At 42.6% G+C, this 21,355-nt stretch overlaps 1 protein-coding gene across 5 annotated transcripts in view; it reads right to left on the bottom strand.

Annotated features, from left to right (window-relative positions):
- LOC117451529 (septin-9-like) overlaps positions 1 to 21,355 on the bottom strand; it is a 117,942-nt gene that overhangs the window by 88,131 nt on the left and 8,456 nt on the right. Inside the window, exons 1-2 of one of the 5 annotated variants that reach the window (XM_034089871.2) lie at positions 13,176 to 13,235; positions 5,662 to 5,755 (exon numbers count right to left, since the gene is read on the bottom strand). In XM_034089871.2, coding sequence (XP_033945762.1) covers positions 5,662 to 5,686 — 25 coding nt within the window. In that variant the 5' untranslated portion in view covers positions 5,687 to 5,755; positions 13,176 to 13,235. Of the gene's footprint in view, positions 1 to 1,973; positions 2,286 to 5,661; positions 5,756 to 9,250; positions 9,408 to 13,175; positions 13,239 to 21,355 lie in introns of those variants that run through there. The other 4 variants (XM_034089868.2, XM_034089865.2, XM_034089869.2 and 1 more) reach the window with 4 other exon arrangements.

The raw sequence follows: 21,355 nt of genomic DNA, 5'->3' as shown, positions 1-21,355 counted from the left end.
ATCAGTTGGACATTCTCTATTGCATACAAAAACATCCTCCTTTCATTCACAAATTGACTGCAGGCTATTGGTTACAGTAGCAATGACCTGTGAAAATTAGTGTATTAGTGTGAACATATGTTATGCGCACCTTTCACAATGTTAAAAGTACTCTTCAAAATGTAATCAGTTGACAACATTAAGGGTTTGTCAGCAAATATACTTATATAATGTAAAAGATTACAGAGCATCAATAAGAAAGTTCCAAAGATGCAGTCACACTAAATAAATCAAAACACATACCCGACTTAATTAGTTATGGCCTTTTTTTTGGCTAAATATTCCGTTATCAAAAATATTATTTATTATCTAAACATAAATTCTACAATCTAGTGTCACTGTTCAGCAAAAGGAAATGTACGTTATAGCAATATCAGTCAAAAGTGTGCTAACAATAGCCACCTTAAGCTAGTACTCATACCAGACCAAGTAAGGCTGTAGCAGCAAAACACCCTGTGTGTAATGCCTTTAGACTGAGAGGGTGTTTTATTGCTCCTATCCAACTTGATATTGTAAGAGTAAGACTGTTTTTGTTTCTCCTTTCAATAGTGACGTACTGTAGCTCAAATTATTATAAATATACATACAGTCAATTAAATGGATAATTTTCTTGACTGCAGAATATCCTTGGTTTATTGATTGTTTCAATCGTTTAATTTCATTATATTTTAAAACGTCTTATTTAGTGAAAGAAAGAAAAGCATAAGCTAATCTGTTACTGTAAGGCGATATCTTAACTTTCCAACATCTGATTCTTATCAACTTGCAGGACTCACGCCCTGCTGCATCTGTGCCATGCTGTCCTCACTGAGCCACACAGGGCCATATGTAATGGTGCATGGTGGTGACACAAAGGTATTACCACCCACTCAGCCCAACACAGGGTAACACACACCATTGACAATCACAACAGTGACCCATTATGTTGGTGTTACACATGATGGAAGGAAGTCTAAAAGCATGACTTCCAGCCACATGGTTAACGCACACTTTCCTCGCCCCTGATGCGCCTCTTTACTGAATGCCACTTGTCTTTCTGCTCTGTTGCACTGTGTAAGCCAGCGGTTTAAAGACATAAAGACAGGGAGACTTGGAGAGGGAAGCAGAGAGATCCACTATACATACCACAAGAAAACTGGTGTTGACAGAGGAGCAGCTCTGGACAAGTGTGGATGCGTTCCTAATGGCTATGTGTTTGTGGGAGATGGGAGACAGATAGACGGATAGACAGACAGGTTGGGGGAGAGGTGTCGGCCTGTCAGACCCCGACCCCTCCACCCTCCTCACATCCACCAGCAGCCAGGACAAGGGCTGAGGATGGACGAGCTGCTGAGAGAGGAAAGAGGGAAGCACAGCCGTGGGGATGAGGAGGAGGAAGAGTGGGAGGAGAGGGATGACAGGGATGACAGGGGGAATCTGTGGGCCAGGGGCAGCGAGATGAAAAGGAGGAGGAGAGGGAACAGAGGGGGGAGGTGAGCCAGGTGTTCCCCTCACAGCTATAGGCCCTCTGGTCAGTTGCTGTCTCCCGAGAGTTCAGCGTACAGTATGGCCTCTCTGTCATGCAGCCTGTTTTTTAGGTTAGGCTAAACCAGTTGCATACTTTCTTCAGCATGCACAGTTCCCTTTTTGACACATGTCAGACACACACATGACACCCACACACACTCAGGCATCTCAACAAACGTTACAGAGCCGTTACAGAGCAACACTTCAAGCACAAATTCCCTTTCAAAACAACACAGCTCACCGCAGACGTCAACAGCCCTTCACGCTCTCCACTTTTTTTCCATATCCGCTCGGTTCCAATCAAACATGTGGAAACCATCTATAGTGTCCTCATGGCAGGGTTAAAGCATGCCTCGCTCCAGGGAATGACAAGAAGAAGAAAAAAGCGGTGGTGCAGCAGCAAGAGCTCAAGAGAGACAGGAACTAACCTTCAAAGTCTGATATGATCCCTTCCAAGTGAGCGTTGACATTGGAATCAGACATTTTTTTAAATCAAGTGCGTATATGCGGGTGTGTATAATGCCAGAGAGAGGGAGCAGGGTTCCCTTTCCCTCAGCAAGGAAAAGTCTTCCAGAGGCGCAGTCCTGCTTTTTAAACAAATCCCAAATTAGGAGCTGTGCAAGGGAGAGAAGGGGAGGAGAAAAAAAACTGTTAAGAAGCTCACTGATCCAAACCCCCTTCCTATCTCTCCTCTCTTTCAGAAGCAGCAACTTATTTTCCCTTCTCCTCCTTCTAACTTCCACAGCTTGGAATGAGCGAGCGATGACAACCCCCACCCTCCCTCTCCCTCTCTCTCTCTCTCTCTCTCTGGCTCACTGTCTTCCCTCCCCCCTTTTCTCCTTCCCTCCATGCCTCCCTCCCCTTCTGCAGTCGTCCTCTCAGACTGGCTCCTTTCTGTGAAAGCTCTCATTTTTTACTGAGCTGGTCAAATTATACGCATGCTAGATCTACTTCCTGTGTAGGCTCAATCACATGACTAACACACTCTGGACGACTGATGAAACACACAGATAACTATTACTGAGATTCCTTTAAAGGCCTCACTCACAGTTATGACAACATCAGCCTCTTATATGCACAGATATCAACATGCTTAATTCAATTACCATAGAAGAAGACTTCCCTTATATTAGATGATGTGTGAATTCACAGGAACTATCCAGAGTGTAAATAAATCCAGAGTGTGGAAGGAATCATACTTTGGACTAATATGGTCAGGACAGGCTCACACAGGCGGTCAGTGGATCGTCTGACATGCTCAGTCGCTCTGGAGGCAGACATCAATAAATAAGTAGCCTAATGACTTAATGACCATGTGAATGAGGCTCTGTGTGTGGGGGGCAGGGGGAGGGAGGACAGGGGCGTTGGTCAGTGTGTGTGTGTGTGTGTGTGTGTGTGTGTGTGTGTGTGTGTGTGTGTGTGTGTGTGTGTGTGTGTGTGTGTGTGTGTGTGTGTGTGTGTGTGTGTGTGTGTGTGTGTGTGTATGTGTGCATGAAAAAGTTAGATAGAAGTTGCATTTTTGGGATGTCAATAACTGTGTGTGTGTGTGTGTGTGTGTGTGTGTGTGTGTGTGTGTGTGTGTGTGTGTGTGTGTGTGTGTGTGTGTGTGTGTGTGTGTGTGTGTGTGTGTGTGTGTGTGTGTGTGTGTGTGTGTGTGTGTGTGTGTGTGTGTGTGTGTGTGTGTGTGTGTGTGTGTGTGTGTGTGTGATCAGGGCCAGGGCCCATGTGAAACAAAAAGTCAAAATGACATAAGGTGAACTTTGTTAAGTTACATACAAATTATGGGAATGTTATTCCAACCTTAAATCCACTATATTTTTTGCTAAATCTAAATAAGTACTTCTGGTAGCTAAAGCTAAACAAAACTGTGATCCTTTTATTTTGTTGGATATGCACCGTTTTCTGGTGTTGTGTGCAGTTTGACCATTTCAAAGGGTTATATTGGTAGTGAAAGCAGCTCTAATGGCCATGTATTGGTCTGATGACATTCGCAACAGGTGCGTGGTTGACCTTAGCAGTCTATGGTGACGAACCATTGCTGCTGGCCTCTTCGCCAACTTTAACAGTAAGTACTAACAGTGTGTGTGAATGTTGACTCTATTCTCACAAAGCTCACAACTGTCTTTTTAAATACATACTTCTTGCAAAATTAGAGCAGCTCCAAGAGACAACAACCGAACAAAAAGAAGATACTTGAAATGAAAAACAAGTTTGGAGAGAGCATTGAAAGTAGAGACATATGGGAAATTATTTGTATTTAAGATGTAATAAATTATTCAAGCTGCCAAGTAAGGGGGAAAAAATCCCTTAATAGCTTTTGTCCCATGTGTGATTTATCATAAAGTGTTTGGGACTGAAATATCGCATGTCTGGCAAATGTGTTGCTTACATTGGAATCAGAGTTTGCATTTTCTGCTAGGTTAGGCATGTTTACCAACCATAAACACAGATGTCCACTATCACACAGGTTTGAAAACAAATATGAGGCTTTACAGTCCCAAAACCTGCAATCTGAGTTAAATCTTACACCGCATTTCCCCGCAATTGAACCATGCAAAGTATGTAACCCACAATATTCCCTTAGTATCACTTAATATTTCTGGTTAACATGAACACTTATCATTATTATAAAAATATGATGTACTCTTTTCCTTATACACCCCAATATCTGACAATATGTCGCCTTCTCCAGCAGGGGTCAGTGTTTTGCCTATAAATAAAACCTGTTGCTATAGTACACACACTCTATAGTGGTAGCAGTGCACAGGCATACAGTAATGTGATATGGAAATAGATAAAGATGGAGACATGAGGAGAATCCTGCTCCACACCCTCAACCCACACAGTGTGTCCTGCCCAGCACATGTGTGTCAGATCCCCCCTCCATTTCCTAGCACACACTCATAAAGACACACACTAAGATACATGATACACAGATTCAGACAACAAATGTGTGTGCAGCAGATGCATCCAAAAATGTGGGAACAAACATGCACATCCTTCCTCTGCATATCCTTGCAAGCCCAGACAGCACTAATTAAATCCGCTGTAACAACTGTCACACCAGAAGAAGGCTTCAATGTATTTCACCCTGATCTGTAAGGATTTCAAAGCAGCTACACTGTAGATATGCACTATGAAAACAGCTTCTAACACTAGCAGGAGATATGCCTCTTTATTTAATGGCCTAAATGTGTGCATGGCTGTGAAAGGTTCTACAAGGTCATGTTTACTCCATGTGTTAGCGATGATATCTTAAGCCTCTGATGGTGTGAATAACAACACGCTGACTCTTTTTTCTAAGAAATGGAATTGCTGCACCTTGATGCTGCAGAAGGTGTAACAGGGACAGCTTAACACACTGCATTGGCTCCCTGAATCTGTTCCTTTGCATCTGATTTCTGCTGTTATGCCCCTTCAATTGTGTACTCACTGCCTCTGGATATTTTAATGACAAGTTATCTTTATGTTTTCAAAAGTAAATCTATCTTTTGAATCTCTTTTTAAATTTGAAGCTTTCATTTAGCCTTAGTTTGTAGGCTTTATTTATTGTTTTTTAAATCATTTCTGGGGTTTTTAATTACATATTCATATTAATATTATAACTTCAGTACATTTTAACATGCTGTAATTGTTTATTGCGGTTTTTAATATGCAGTACTTTGGGTCCTATAAAGTGGAGTTAAGCATAGCATAATCACTTTTATCCCAATAATGAATGAATACAAAAAAATATTGAAATGTTTTAATTCGGCAATTGTATACAACTGTTGTTTTCAAAAAGTGGTGACAACTAATGTCTGTAAACAATAATAATGAATCTCTTGTGGCCACAGGCTTCCTGTACATTTGTGTATTGCAATGTATGTGTAGAGCAGCTGCTGGTGTAAGGTTGCACTGCAGCATACAGATGAAGAGAGACATAGACAGCCGCCGACTGCTTAAAGAAACCCAGACCACCACCACCACGCTAAAGTGGGTCCTGCCTTAGTGAGAGATGAAAAATGAGAGGAGCAGAGAGAGAGGAGAAGATAACTATAAACAGATATCAAGTCATCGTGGCAGTTGCTAGGGTGATGCCATTACAACAGCAGGTTGTGAACAAACATGTTTTACCACAAAGACACCAATAGGTCCACATGCTAGGCACCAGTCTGCACCCTTCCCTAGGGCCTGTGCCAGGGGACCGACGTCCTGCAATCTCAGGAATCTGAAATACAGTTCCAAGAATCGATTGAATGGTATCCAAACCAACACTGAGCCATGGCTTGCAGGGATACACTTGGATTGTTTAGACTATGACTACAGCTGCAAACAAATGCCATATTTTACAACTTCTGCAAATACCACATTCTGGCTCACTACCTAGAATGATCTACGCATGTCTCTGCAGATTTAATAAATCAGTTCTCAACATCTAAGTGGCAGATGGACAATTGGAAACATTGGAAGATGTTGTCAGATCACAAGTTTATTATAAATGGTTTTAGTAGAACTCGTTCAATAATCTATGTTAATGTGAAGAAAACAAACAGTTTAGTACGATTATATCTGTTGAAAGTTGTGTGTGAAAGGAAATGACCAGCACATGCCGGCATGAATAATGATCAGTGTTTCATTCCAGGTCAAGTCAGGTTTAAACAGTTTTTGTTATTTTAAACATCACCAGTATCAGCTGCAGAGGAAACCCCATGCTTCCTGCTGAGTTCATCCTAAAACAACAAAGGCTTTGTTGGCCTAGATGCGCATCACCCATGAGTCCGGCTATATGAAATAAGCCATCTGGATTAAGGTCAAATCTTTGCGTGCTGAGAGTTGGTGAGTCCTTGCATTGCTTCCATTGATGCTGGTCATTTTGCATGAGTGTATATTTTGGATGTGTCTGGCTAGTTACCGCAGCTCTGTTTACATGGCAACCTTCATAATAGGCAGCTTTACCTGGCTAACGATTTGAGAAGGAAAAGGGGGAGAAATAGATGGACTAGACAAGAAAGACAGAAGGGGAAAGGTGCGCCAGTTTCTCCCCGGGCAGAGAGATAACCCCAACTGGCTTTAATGGAAACTAGGAAGCAGGAAGATATGAGAAAGGGAGAGAAAGAGAGCAGCGTTAGCATGACGAATGGAAAACAGCAGTACTGGTAGAAGAGCATAACCGGAAAAGAGCCTGGATTTCAGTGCAGTGCTGTACAGGATCCCTGTCGAGTATGTTTAAAAAAAAGTTAGCCAAAAACAAATACTTAACACACATCTGAAGCTAATCAGTGTACATGATGTTACTCACAGTCTGCACTATTGGGTTAATTGTAAATTGTAAAGATATGGGGCAGCAGGTCAGACAATTTCACAATATTACTGACACACATATGAAAACCCCTCATGTGGCCCCAGAGCCCACATGGTGAAGTAGCTTGTCTAAAGTATATGCACAGCTGTAGTGGCAGCAGCTGCCCTGAACCAAATGTTAAACAGCAGCACCCAGCCAGGCTCTGCTAACTTTAATCAAATGCAGCACCTGTTGGAAACATGGCCCGACTGCACTGCATGCACACACACACACACACGCATATCCCGTCAGTGGTTCTCTTTGCAGTGTGCCTGTAAGTGTATCGACTGTTGGCTGCATGTGTGTATTTGTATTCCCTCACGCATGGGATGGCTTGGTAAATAGAGCACGCAGCTGTCCTCCATCACAGATGACTCTCAATGGGCCTCTCTCTTCCACCTCGGCCCTCTGCTCCATCTCCGCACCGTGTAATAACACTGTTTAGAAGCATTGTGATTGCTATCCTAGTCTACACATTGTTCTGTTCAGCACATAGTCATGGAAACTCACCGAACAACAACACCAATGCAGGAAGCAAAATGACCAAACATTACTTTACATTCTCTCTGCGATTTGCAAAACCAATATGCGGTGACAAAGAAAGCAACACAGAAAATAGAGAGGGAGACATAAAAAGTATTTTTGTATTACTCTACTCAACACCTCCACCTGGTGGGGGGAGCGTATATTACACAACAAACACAACTCCACACAGATTGAACATTTCATAGTTCCCTGAATTAAGCTAAGCTAAACGAGGCTGCTCTTCTCTGTAAGTCACGAGTGTTAGCTCGCTGTGTCACACAGTCTTTCATGATACATCATCAGATGACCTCGCTGTGACTGTAATGAATGGGGCACGTACAGCCCCTTTTTACGCTCCATTATCAGCCTCTGTATGGCTGACAGACAGTTTCCGTTCAGAGCGTCATCACTGTTGATTCATGGTGGGAGAATACATAGGAAACAAAGAGAGGCTTGCACATCAGCATCCACACCAGAGGGAGATTAGCGAGAAGAAGTGAATGGAATTGATTTGGCCGAGGGAGATGAGAGGAACTCATGATACATGTTTAGAAAACATGGCTACACCACAAGTGATGGAGGCCTCTGCTTCGCCACAAGCTGAACACACACACACACACTCACTCAGAGCCCACAGCCTTTAGTCAGACACATTCCTTCCATTTGTGTGCACACACATACACATACTTACAAGTACACTAGAAAGCATGAATGCCTAAGTTAATTTTCTCTCGACATACACAAAGTATGTCCTGCTGAAGCGTTAAAGCTCCCACGAGGAAGCACCTGGAAATAGCAGAGAGAAAGTGAAACGGAGAGGAGGGTGATACGTCCTTCACGCACACACTTGTCAATGATCTCACCTACATCCAGATTTCACACACCGTGGAGGTGCTACAAGCTATGCTAGGTCACAAACACACACATGCTGCTGCTGCTGCTGCTGCTACTACTTCACCATTTCCACTCGTTTTTTTTTCATGCCAATGAGTTTTTTAACAAGACACACTTACGCTCATAAAAATACCATTAAGGAGCAGACAGCATTGCCTCACTAATGACTTTAGCACAATGTGCAACACACACACACATAGTGAGTAACCATTATCCATTCGATATGCATGTCATTTACAGCATCCAACAGGGAAACGATGTCACAGGAACAGTTTGGAAAAAGTATTGGATTTGAATTCAGCTTCCTCTTTGTTAGAGGACTGAAGTGGGATTTCTCTCTCCTGAAGGAGGAACTGACTGATGGCCGACTCGGGATCAGAGCCACAAGGGACAAGAGTAGTACTGTTTAAACACAGCTCTTTCCTGTTTTCACACCAAAGAAGAATGGCAGATGGATGAGGGGAAAAAAGAAAGAGAAAATGTTGAACAAATAAGAGCTGTTCCTGTGTCCCTTCAGAAAGCTCCCTGGAATTAATGTCTTGTAAAAAATGTGTAAAGAGAGAGCAGACGGGGACGGGAATGGAAAAGTGGTGGCGACTGGGCGACAACCTGTAAAGACAAAAACATTGAAGTGGAAACAATGGGAGGGTGGAGATGGTGTGGGCACAAACAGAGACGGAACAAACACAACCGGCACAGAGACAGATAAAGACAGACACACCAAAGCAAGTCCACTTAAGCTGCTCCACAAACCCTGCAGAGCTCCAGCTCCAAACCCCAAAGAAAACATGCAGTCAGCAAGCAGGACAGAATGAGAGAGTGGAAAATACCATAGAGGGGGGAAATAGAGGCAGGCTCTTACAGAATAGACACCCGATCACAGTAACAAAAACGCTGATTGAAGAACCTTACACTTTGTTGTCCATTCAGAATAGAAGCATGTGGGCTGAGAGTTTGCCTTACCTGAGAATTTGTCCCCCTCCATAACCAGATCACTCCCTCCACAGCCACATGCAGTGTCTGCTCTTTGACTCCACTCTCTTTCTCCCTCTCCCTCTGTCTTTTTTTGGACTTCCCTTTCTCTCGTCCCTCTCTCCCTCCCTCCCTTTCTCTGTCCTTTTCCTGCTCTTCTCACTCTCTTTTTCTTTTTCTCTGTGTTCTCCCTCCCTCTCCCCCAGATTGATTCCTTCAGTGTGTCTAGCTAATGAATTCAGAATTACGACATCGCCATGTGCTTATCATATGTTGCATTCACAGCTCTCTCTCTCTTTCCTCTCCCTTCTCTCTGATGAGAGCAAAGGACTGAAGCAGCATTGTATCTTGAAAATAGAAACCATTAGCTCCACCATGTGACATGCACAGGCTCCTTGAAAACTAAAATAACCCGCTGGACTTGCAAGCTCTTCTGTCAGCTTTCTTTTAAGGTTCCTTGTGTGTGAGAGTGTGTGTGTGTGTGTGTGTGTGTGTGTGTGTGTGTGTGTGTGTGTGTGTGTGTGTGTGTGTGTGTGTGTGTGTGTGTGTGTGTGTGTGTGTGTGTGTGTGTGTGTGTGTGTGTGTGTGTGTGTGTGTGTTGATTCATTTGATACCAACAACAGTCCTGTCAAGCTGGAATGAAAGACATTCCCTTAACTATGTCTAGACGTCCCCTTAAGATGAATCGGATACTGCTCTGCCTTTGTAAACGTGTGGAAGGATGATAGCCTGTTGAAATAATACTGACGTGCACAAACAATAGAGGGTGGAGGCAAGGGCGACTCTATCAAAACACTCTTCCTAAAACAATCCTTTCAAGGGTTAATACAGAGAGGCAGTGTGAGGAACAACATGACAGCAAGAGTGAAGATTTGAAGAAAAAAAGTGTGTTATGAAGATTAGAGAAACCCCAGGCCAGGTTTAAAAGTGTTTTGCTTAGTGTAGACCCGTCTCTGCGTTCAGGAAACTCAGGTGACCTCTGACCTTTGGCACGTCGCTCGCACTGCGCCGGGGGGTCAGAGGTCACATGGCAAGCGTCTGAGCTCTGATAGAGAGATCAAACACACTCAGCCATGTCAGTCTTGTGCAACACACACCACTCCAGTGCCCCTTGTTGTGTATTGCATGTTGGCCGTACATGTGTTTGTGTATTCATGTTTGCATTGAGAGTGCTTGTTTTCTATTATATGTCTGTCTCTCGCCGGGTGTTCATTAATGTGTTCATTAAAGCCAGGTGCCTTGTTTGAATGCAATGGCTGATGAAAGAAGGAACATGTGAGCATTGGCGGCCCCAAATGGCCAAAGCATGTAACTCTCGCTTTTCCAATCCTAACAGGAGGTGTGGGGAATAAGGAAGTCCACAGTCCAATACATGAGGTTAGTTTCCAACAAAGACAGTCTGTGATGCTTTGTACCAAATGTCACAGAGTTGAAAGAAACTGTTCTGGGTTGGGAACTCACTCCCTTCACTTTATAAAATACTCAAATTCATTTAATAATTGTGTAGATATTTTGCCAACAGTGTGAAGCTGTCTCAATAAAGACGTTCTTCCCTCTTCTTTCGGATATAAGATATCAAGGTGTCCATATGTTAACGTACATTCCTGGTTATTGCAGACAATTGACAATCATATTTGATAGACAATTAAATGAAAGGTCAAATAAAACAGTATTTAGATGAGTTAATTACATAATATTGTGCATGAGACTTTAAGGTCCTGAAATGTAACTATAGCATTATTTTTGATATTATTTGATCACTTTCCCCAAAAATCTAAGAAGAACAATAAAACAGGATGATGTTTTATCCAACTCCAGACACCTCTGATTGGATCAGCTTTAATTATGTGTCCAATGCGGCAAGATGTGTTGAATGGGAATTAACTACACTCAGATCAACAATAGGGACAGTGTTTGATGGACCTGTGTGTGTGTGTGTGTGTGTGTGTGTGTGTGTGTGTGTGTGTGTGTGTGTGTGTGTGTGTGTGTGTGTGTGTGTGTGTGTGTGTGTGTGTGTGTGTGTGTGTGTGTGTGTGTGTGTGTGTGTATATATATGTGTGTGTGTGTGTGTGTGTGTGTGTGTGTGTGTGTGTGTGTGTGTGTGTGTGTGTGTGTGTGTGTGTGTGTGTGTGTGTGTGTGTGTGTGTGTGTGTATGTGTGTGTAACAGTAAAGCATCATCCCAAACACCCGCTCGCTCGCTCGTAAATCAGATGTTGTGTATGGCGTACACACATACACACAAACGTACACACATAAACGTACACAGACACACACACAAACGTACAACACGTACTGAGAGACACACACACACACACCCTGTGGCGATTGCATCAACGACAGGGAGGTCTGCTGACAAGCAGGTCCTTATCCTCACCCTTAAGCACTTCCCCACAACATGTATGTATCTGTTAATGCATATGTGTGTGTGTGTGTGTGTGTGTGTGTGTGTGTGTGTGTGTGTGTGTGTGTGTGTGTGTGTGTGTGTGTGTGTGTGTGTGTGTGTGTGTGTGTGTGTGTGTGTGTGTGTGTGTTCTGTCCCCCTAGTTCACAGAACAACTCCATAAGCTGACAAAAACAGGCTGACAAAACTGATAAACTTCTTTGGAGTTTGTGTAGCCTCGTAAAAATTTACTCTCACAATTTTCCACAGGTTTTTGAGCAGATTTGTAGCATGTCTGACTTAAGTAACACACCCACATTTGACTGCTTAGCTGAGATGTATTTAGTTTAGCTGTTTTTAAAGTCTAGACTGGGTAGTGGCATGTGCTCACTCACATCTAACAATCACGTTCCTCTTGTGTCCTCAGAACATTTATGACGCTCATGGTGCTGTCCTCGTCTGCTCCCAAAACCTTTGCTTGTTTTGTACTTACTCATTTATTTTTATTTGAATTACCTACATAAATCTCTTCTTGTGCAGACATAAGTGTACGCACGAACACACTCAACCACTATGCAATGTCAAAGTGTGTCGGCTGGTTCGTTGCCTGTCAGCTGTCTGAAGTATGACATCCTGGGGCCTGCTTCACGAAAGAGATTGCCAGCACACGCAGATTACAAATGGTGACCTTGCATGCTCATGCTTCTTAGTAAAGGTGTCAAAATAAACACGAAGGGAAATGAAAAACTGCCTGAGTGCTGAATGACACTCACCCACTGACATGAAGTGTATGTGTGTGTGTGTGTGTGTGTGTGTGTGTGTGTGTGTGTGTGTGTGTGTGTGTGTATGTGCGCGTGCAGGAATGTGCGCGTGCAGGAATGTGTGTGTGTGTGTGTGTGTGTGTGTGTGTGTGTGTGTGTGTGTGTGTGTGTGTGTGTGTGTGTGTGTGTGTTTCTTTCCCCCTCCTTTCTATGTGCTGATGGTGCAGAAGATGTTTGCTCATCTCGCTGGTAGAAGATGCTTCGGTGGTGAGCCACAGCCACAGATTTAGCTTGCATGCCAATACTGTGTACACACACACACACACACACACACACACACACACACACACACACACACACACACACACACACACACACACACACACACACACACACACACACACACACACACACACACACACACACACACACACACACAGAGACGGTTAGTCAGGACACTTTAGGACACTGCGCTGTCACTGAGGCTGTAATCTGACATGCTATCAGCTGTTACAGGAAACAGTACCTTCTCTGCCCTTAGTGTTGCCTACCACATCCCTCTGCTGAAGGTCAATGACAGTGAATTACGTAATGCTTTACAGGAACAGGCAGTGATTAAATGGAAACTGGAAAAGTGCATGTATGACTGACTATGACTTGTCAGTGGACAGGATGCACTAAATGTGTGTTTGTTCTAAGTACAACAGTACAAATCCTGCAGAGAGAATGGACTGGTATGTGTAGATGGAAATGACAGTGGTGCAGTCTACTTACTGGGACTGGTGATGCCAGATCCCTCCCTGTCCGTTCTCCTTGTCCGAGCACTGGCTGATCTCACTGTAAAGGGGGGGGGGAAGGACAAATTAGTATCATTATCTGGAAAGTCTAGAGAAACTGTACTACAATCAACAGTAGTGGCATTGCACATTCATCAACAAGAAGCTCACCATTAGAAGAATACATGATAAACACCTCGAGTGGCAGGTTTGGTTGTTGCCTGTCCTATAAATAACTTAACAATGCTACAAAACATGCATAAACACCAAGTGGAAAACAGTTCCTTCGCATTCTCCTTTAGGCCATATTCTCCACATGTGGAAAACAAAGTCAGCCGATATTTGAATGATCACTATTATTGCTTGACCACCGAGAAAATGACATTTGGTTACTGAAGGAAAGCCAGATTTGTATCTCAATTTCATTGTGGCTTTTATATTTTTATTACTTTGAGGATGCTGTGGAAATGATTAGGATCAAACTTGCATGATGGAAAGAATGCATGGATAGGATGAATAGGGTAGAAATCAAACTGAGTGGCACAGTGTGACTTCTCTTCCACTATAAAAATGTTTTGTGTACAGTTAAGTAACTTACGGTGATTGGAACCCAAACACCTGCAGGTTAAACACTTTTTTCAAGGTAAATAATGTATAGACTTTTACAAAAAGAAACCCTCTCTATCATCACTTACATCCCACTACAATTGTGTGTGGCAATGTTTGTATTGACAGAGGTAGACCATGCTGCCCTCTTTTTTATTTAAATGTTTTTACTTTTTGGACCTTTCTTGGGGTCTACCAAACCAAGAATACATCTCTGGGGTTGTCTTTAAACAGTCGTCGAGCATCCTAACTATTGTTGAGCCGGGGAAAAAACATTACTCAGTGTGCATTAAAGCTTACAAGTCCAAGTGGTAATCACAGCAAGGGTCAATAAGAGTTGAGAACATTCAGGGGAAATGTAATAAGACCCCGTTATCTCATATTGATTTGAACATTTCACAAAACAACTGAGAGTAAGGAGACACATTTGTCACTTTGAGAGAACCCCAGAAAAAACCTGACACTGTTATAGTAACACGTTAATCTTCTGGTCATTTTCCAGTATGTTTAGCTTTTTGTACAGCCTCATTCATGCTCATCTAATGTCTCCCACAGCCAGGCCCAACATGACACCGGCTGGTTCAGAGGAGCGACTCGTCCTCCTGGCTGACCCTCTGTGCCCTGACACTGGTGGAATGCTGCGGGTAATCTCTCATTGATCATCTCTGGTGTTTGTGGTGTGTGTTTGTGTGTGTGTTTGCTGAATCACCAGCCACTGCACGAGGGAAGGATGATCCAAACAAAGACAGCTCTGTTGTTGTTTGTTCGGATGTGTGACTCAGATTTATTAAATCAGTTGTTTTTTCCATATCTTTGTTCTGGACTAAAATAGTTCTACGATTATTGAATTGCCACACAGTTTTGAACAAATATTCACTGTCCGCTTACAATAAACCCCAACTACTTTGGTGATCCCCTTACTTCTCCTCGAGCACCACCATAGGGTTCACATTTATAGTTTCCTGTTCCTAAGATCACTCACACTGTTGTTTTTTTTGCGACTCATCCAGTCTGCTGTTCAGATGAGGTACATTCATCCGGTAGCTGGTGAGTCAAATGTGTGCCAATGTTGCCAGCAAACATGGTGGTTTTCTGTCTGTGTTGTTATTGGTTTCAACTCAAAGACAGCAGGGGGGTATACTACGAAGCAGGATTTTCGCTTAGCCGGCTAAATTCAGGGAAAACTCCGGCTTTCCGGTCCTACGAAGCTGGTTCTCTTTTTAGCAGGCTAGATCTCCATGGTAACTTATGCTTAGCGGCTAACCTGGGGGGTATACTACGAATCTAGTTCAACCTATCCTGGATATGTTTTGAGTTATCCGGTTGACTTAATCCAAAACGAAGCCGCTCTCGCTAAACTGTCCTACAACGCTGGCTATCAACTCGTTCGCTCAAGCCAGCCGTGTCCTATCTAGTTAGGTGCGCGTTCACATAAAAGGGGTGGTATCTGGAGCATTCGACCAATCACAAACATGGAGAAGCGTACTGACAGCGCAGCGTCATACTTCCTGAATGAAAAGTCAACTATAATATTAGACAAATATGAAGAAGTGGAACTTTAAACATCCATGACTTAAACACTTTATCCAGGATCAAAGCCACATAGCTGCACCTGCAAGGTGAATACAGCTGGTAAAAGAAAAAGTGTTTGCGTACATTAACAGGTTTATGATATCACTGCCCCGTCTAAAACACGAGTGGATCTGACCTTAATTACATTTGACTCGAGTGTTTCGTCAACTTAAAGGTGGGGTAGGTACATTTGAGAAACAGGCTCGAGATCGCTAGAATTTGAAAATACACAACCGGAGAAAATCTGCCACTTCCTTATAGAGCCCCTCCTCCAACACACACGAATGCGCACATGACCAATGAGAGCACGAGATAAGTTTGTGCCCCGATGGAAGGCTGACAGGCAGGTAGGCCATCCAATCGGATTGGTTGTACTTTTTACAGTATTACGGCTTCTACACATTTTTGTATGGATTTTTTGTCAAAGCACTTAAGATATTCATTGCTATCTGGATGTTAAGAGCATTCCATGGAATATAACAAAAAGTGTATCTCGAGCCGGTTTCTGAAACTTACCTACCGCACCTTTAATGTGTTGCTTAAATTAATACTTCTGCATACAGTATGTGACACTGTGAGTGTTGCACGGCCAGATACGGCTCAGCTGACTCAGATAAGGAAATATATGATACATTATGATGCGATATGAATGATAATGGGACACATCGACGTCTGCACTCACAGTGCCGCGGACTGTAGCCTACTTAATGTTACTTCGATCCGGTTACTTATGTTGTGGCAGATATTTAAGTAAGCTTTCTTAACATAATATTATAGTTATAATAGTCAGATTGCTCTGAAGATGGGAGGTGATGTTCTATTCATTTTCACGTTCACACAGTCGGTGATTTTGGCCGACCGTCTTTCCTGCAATGGCAGTTTAAACTGTATTTCCTCCACACACTGAGCTCTGATTGGTCAGCAGGCGTGGTGCTTTCGCTGAGTTGATCTCTTATCCTGGAACCTATCCTGCTTCGGAGCACAGACTAGGTTCCAGGATAAATCACTATGGAGATCTAGCCCGCTAAAAAGTGAACCAGCACGAAAATCCTGCTTCGTAGTATACCCCCCTGGTCAGGACCAAGGGGGTATACTCATGGATGTATAATAAGAACTGGATACAGCGTGGGAGGCGGGGCCTCATTCATTCCTATGAGAGTTGCTCAATGGCGCATGATGACAAAATGGCCCAATTTTTGAGAGAGCGAAACGTCAAAGATTACCCGGCATGCCTGAGAAGTAACCGTATGTGCACTCAGAGCATGCGCAACTTTAACCACGCCGCCCAAAAGACTTGTTCACATTAAGCACGTGAATTTGCGTACACGTAACAGCACCGCGCGTTCATGACAGCATGGTACTGGATTTATATTAATGAGGCGGCAGTTAGCAGCTGTCACATATGCATACAATGCATACAGAGTTAAGGCTGTTATGACAGTGTTGCGACATGCTTTACGGCATGCGAGGGATTGCTTTACTTCAGAGTAAGCCCGCGAGTTGTGTTGTTGCTGCCTACTGTAATGTCTTGACTTACTGTACAATAAACCTGAGTCGTGAAAGATACTCGACCCTCGATCATTCTACAGCGGTTAGCTAGTAAATTATGCTAAATTACACATCAATCGTTATGTACTTTTATATTACGCTGACATCAGGATCTAGTGATATCCAAGCAACAGAGCTTCATTTAGCATGATACTTGTGTGGGTTGTACATGAAACCACTTGGTAATACATAACAATGTATGTTGAAGCCTGTTATGATCAATTGTGAGTTGAAACTTTATCTAAAAAGTAAAGCTGATGATGGATTACTGTGGTGGAGTTAAAATAACAATAGCCTATTTCTTTTTGAAATGTGGAGTAAAAGGATAGTAACTGTGATTATTCATGTTAAGTAGCCCACAAGTAACTAAAACAATTGCAAGTGCAATAAGAAGCTACAGGAACGTTAATCTACGTCGGTAATATTAACTTTATTTAATACAACATTTACGGTACAAGATTTACATCATACAGCCCATGTAGTATACTATTTTACAAATGATGAATTTCAGCAAACATGTGCAATATATCCATTATTACAGCTCCGTGGGCTGGCAGTAAGGCGGTATGGTCCGTTGTTATTGTGCATCCATGGGTAAAGAGAAACTCATGTAGTACTGAACACGTAACATGAATGTGCCGGGCAGCGCGGTCCCGTGGGTTAGATGCGCGTTCATAATGCCGAGGGAAATAACTCTCAGAATAACGTTATTAGCACATTTTTACAACTTGAGGAACGAATGTTTTTAATAAGGGCTATACAAACGTTCATACTGGGTTGTTTATTTAGTTTACCACTCTTTCCCCATGTAAGTCAATGGGAAAAAGTGTTTCCGGGCCCAGCAACCTAAAGGAAGTGTAGTACCGCCGTTTGACCAGCACGAATATTCTCATCAGACTCCGGCGCACTTCCTGGGGGCTTGGTCGTAGTAGGCTACCGTTTAGCGAGAGCGCGTATGTTTTGGATTAGGCCAACCGGCTAACTCAAAAATATCCAAGTTAGGTTGAACCAGCTTCGTAGTACAGGCCCCTGGAAACAGCTATGAAGCCAAACAAGTGACACCAAAAAAACAATACTGAAGAGCTCCCGCTAAAAAGTCAGCCTACCTTAAAAGGAGAATCCGACATTCACATACCATGATTGGCCAGCTTTAACAACTATGTTGCCTACCACTGAGGTCAGACAACGGGTCATATGAACCAAGTCTTTATCAATAATAAACCAAAAGTGGCAAAATCCCACACTAAAATATTGTGGTAATGGCAGTAAACACAACATCTAAAAGACCTTGTGTGAGAAATGTACTGTGTATACAATATACTACTGTTACTCTGATACCGACAACAATCCTATGTGTTCCACAATAATCAATAAACAGAACAGACAGCATAGCCAGTACACAGCAGCTTAACAAAACATGTTGTTAGGAACCTTGACAGACACTTGGACTCAAACGCACAACTCAAAAGAAAGTTTATTCAAAAAATCTTTACTTTGGAAAAGTATAAAGTTCAAACAAAAATCACTCCTGAGAGGCAAAACGTAGCAAAGCAAATGACAAACTAAATAAACTTGACTATGGTCACAAAGTACAATAATCTCTTGGCGAGAACAGGCTGGCTCTCTAAATGGCACAAGGCACAAGACGAACTGGCACAGGACAAAGGGAGACAGGACTATTTATACATAAGGTAAGGGGGAACAGGTGGAAACAATCAGGGGCGGGGCTGACAATGGCGGGAAAACACACAAAGGGAGGAAGTAAAGGGGGCTGAAATGAGAGACAAGAGGTAAGTACAAAATAAAACAGGAAGTGCAATGACAGGACTAGACAGGTGAACAAAAAGACTTGACTAAACATAAATCTAACCTGGGCTATGAACTAAATGTGAAACAATAACATGAACCTGATTAACATGACATGAATAATTTAGCAGACATGACGGGATGTTACACATGTCTTTGTTTAACTAAAGGCAATGATCCATGTCCTGCGATGGAAAACACTTGTAATTTCTAAGCTCCTGCAAAATAGGTTAAAATCATCTTTCAACTAGCAGTGCATCCAACACCTGCTTTATTAAAAGAGACATGAGTCAGGCTGTTTAGTATTATGTTCCTTTTTGTTGTTTGAGTTACGTCCATAATTATCTACGGAGTTTTAAATAATGTCCTTAGGCCATTCTGACTTAAAATGTCAACATAAATATAAATTGTTTTAACAGTAAGTATTAATCAGAAATGGGCATACATGTCAGTAACAGAGCAGCTTCTGGCTTCACTGTTGGTTCGGAGAGGAAGCATTGACTAATTGTTTTGACTTTTTAAATCACTATTTCCTGTTTTAAGTGCAAATCATTAATCTGCAATGACCCATGTGATAGCACCATCAGTTTGATATGCGAGTGCTTATATTTGTATGTGTATTTTAGAGCTTCATGGAAACATGATGGAACAAATGAGAGGCAGCCAGATCTGTAGAGCCTTGCAGCCAAAAAGCATGGCTGTACCTATTTACTCTTCTAGCTGGGAATACCGTTTGAAAGAGGCGATGTGAACAAACACACACACACACACACACACACACACACACACACACACACACTCATTTGACCAACGTTTACTAATGCAACAAAGTCCTGGAGCGCCGAAGCAATGACAACACAACATCTTGATTAAATGATGTTTGGCATTTAAGAGTTATAATTTGCTGCATGGTTTAAAGTGAGGGCAAAGTACTGACTGACACAAATCATGTCGGCGAACTGAAGTGAGCTTACATACAAACTAAAAGAGTGACATCTGAAAAGTTAAACTGTATGTTGGCACAAAGGTGTGTACAGTATGTGTGTGTGAGTGTTTATGTGTGTTAACCTGCTCAGTCTTGTCTGGGGCCACAAAGCACACACATAAACACACATATCACATATCACAGGGGAACAGGTTTCATAAAAATCTCCTAACACTCAGCTTCATGTCTTTTTTCCCCTTAAGGCGATTTGTAATCTTCCGAGGTCATATTTGCCTTATGACACTGCAATGTACAACGGAGGTGATTACGTGCACATGACACATGAAAAGAAAGAAACCAGTGTTTATGCTCAAGGAAAAAACTGCTTTGAGCATTGCCTGAAGTCATATTGTGGACCAGAGTTATTGCACTGCTGCCTGTGTATTTGCTATAGGCCTGAACTGATTGATGTCAGTTGCACATCTTGGCATAGCCGTGTGTGTGTGTGTGTGTGTGTGTGTGTGTGTGTGTGTGTGTGTGTGTGTGTGTGTGTGTGTGTGTGTGTGTGTGTGTGTGTGTGTGTGTGTGTGTGTGTGTGTGTGGGTGTGTGTGTGTGTGTGTGTGTGTGTGTGTGTGTGTGTGTGTGTGTGTGTGTGTGTGTGTCTTCCTAATGTGTAGATGGTGTACCAGTCTAGTTTGCACCACTGCATACATGAAGGTAACATCCCTAACAAGTCACGAGTGGAAATAACGTTATTATCTCCATCAACTTGTTGCTGCAGTGTTATATTTACCCAAGTATTTCATTTGTTGTCCTCGTCTTTAGAATATGTTTATGGTTTGAAAAATGAGGATAAACCTTTGTAAATGTAAAAGGTGGCTGTTAAAATGTAGAACGTTTCATTTGCCACTGTTTGTGTGCCTCTGCTGTGAGAGGAATGCTTTTTATATCTCCGTACGCCCTCCGATGTCAGAATAATACATCAACCGTATGGACAGATGAGATAAAACCATATGGATGGATTTCACAAAAATAGATCTCTGTGAAGGGACTGTACGTCAGTGAGATGAAAAAGGAAGGTTGCTGTGATTTGTGAAATCCACTGCTGAGGAACAGAATGCTTAAAAAAATAAACCGGACAATAAGTTAGACTTTATCAATCCTCTTTGTAAGATTACTGCATATGCTTAAGGATGATCTGCGTATTCAGATAGACAAAGATGCATTTCTTTCCCTGTCTTTCACACACACAAACACACACACACACACACATACACACGCACATACACGCGCACATAGCACTAAAAGGACATCAAAACGCACATTCAGAGCACAGTCGTTCAACCAAGAACACAGAGCGCTCAAAGCTCTAATTACTCTGTCCGCGGTTGGATTTTAATTACATGTTGGCAATGGGCTCATTATTGCCTTATGTGAGAAATGTGTGTGTGTGTGTGTGTGTGTGTGTGTGTGTGTGTGTGTGTGGTGTGTGTGTGTGTGTGTGTGTGTGTGTGTGTGTGTGTGTGTGTGTGTGTGTGTGTGTGTGTGTGTGTGTGTGTGTGTGTGTGTGTGTGTGTGTGTGTGTGTGTGTGTGTGACATGACTGGTCAAGTGCACGGCTATGCCTGGACAAACATGTCAATAGATTAGTTATTGGTCTCAGGTGACTGGAGCAGGTAAACAGAGGGCAGAGGGTGCAGCACTTAAACGTACTTGAAACA

This window comes from Pseudochaenichthys georgianus, chromosome 8 (assembly GCF_902827115.2).
Source record: "Pseudochaenichthys georgianus chromosome 8, fPseGeo1.2, whole genome shotgun sequence".
Classification (NCBI taxonomy): domain Eukaryota; kingdom Metazoa; phylum Chordata; class Actinopteri; order Perciformes; family Channichthyidae; genus Pseudochaenichthys; species Pseudochaenichthys georgianus.
This window is presented reverse-complemented; position numbering and strand designations above follow the sequence as displayed.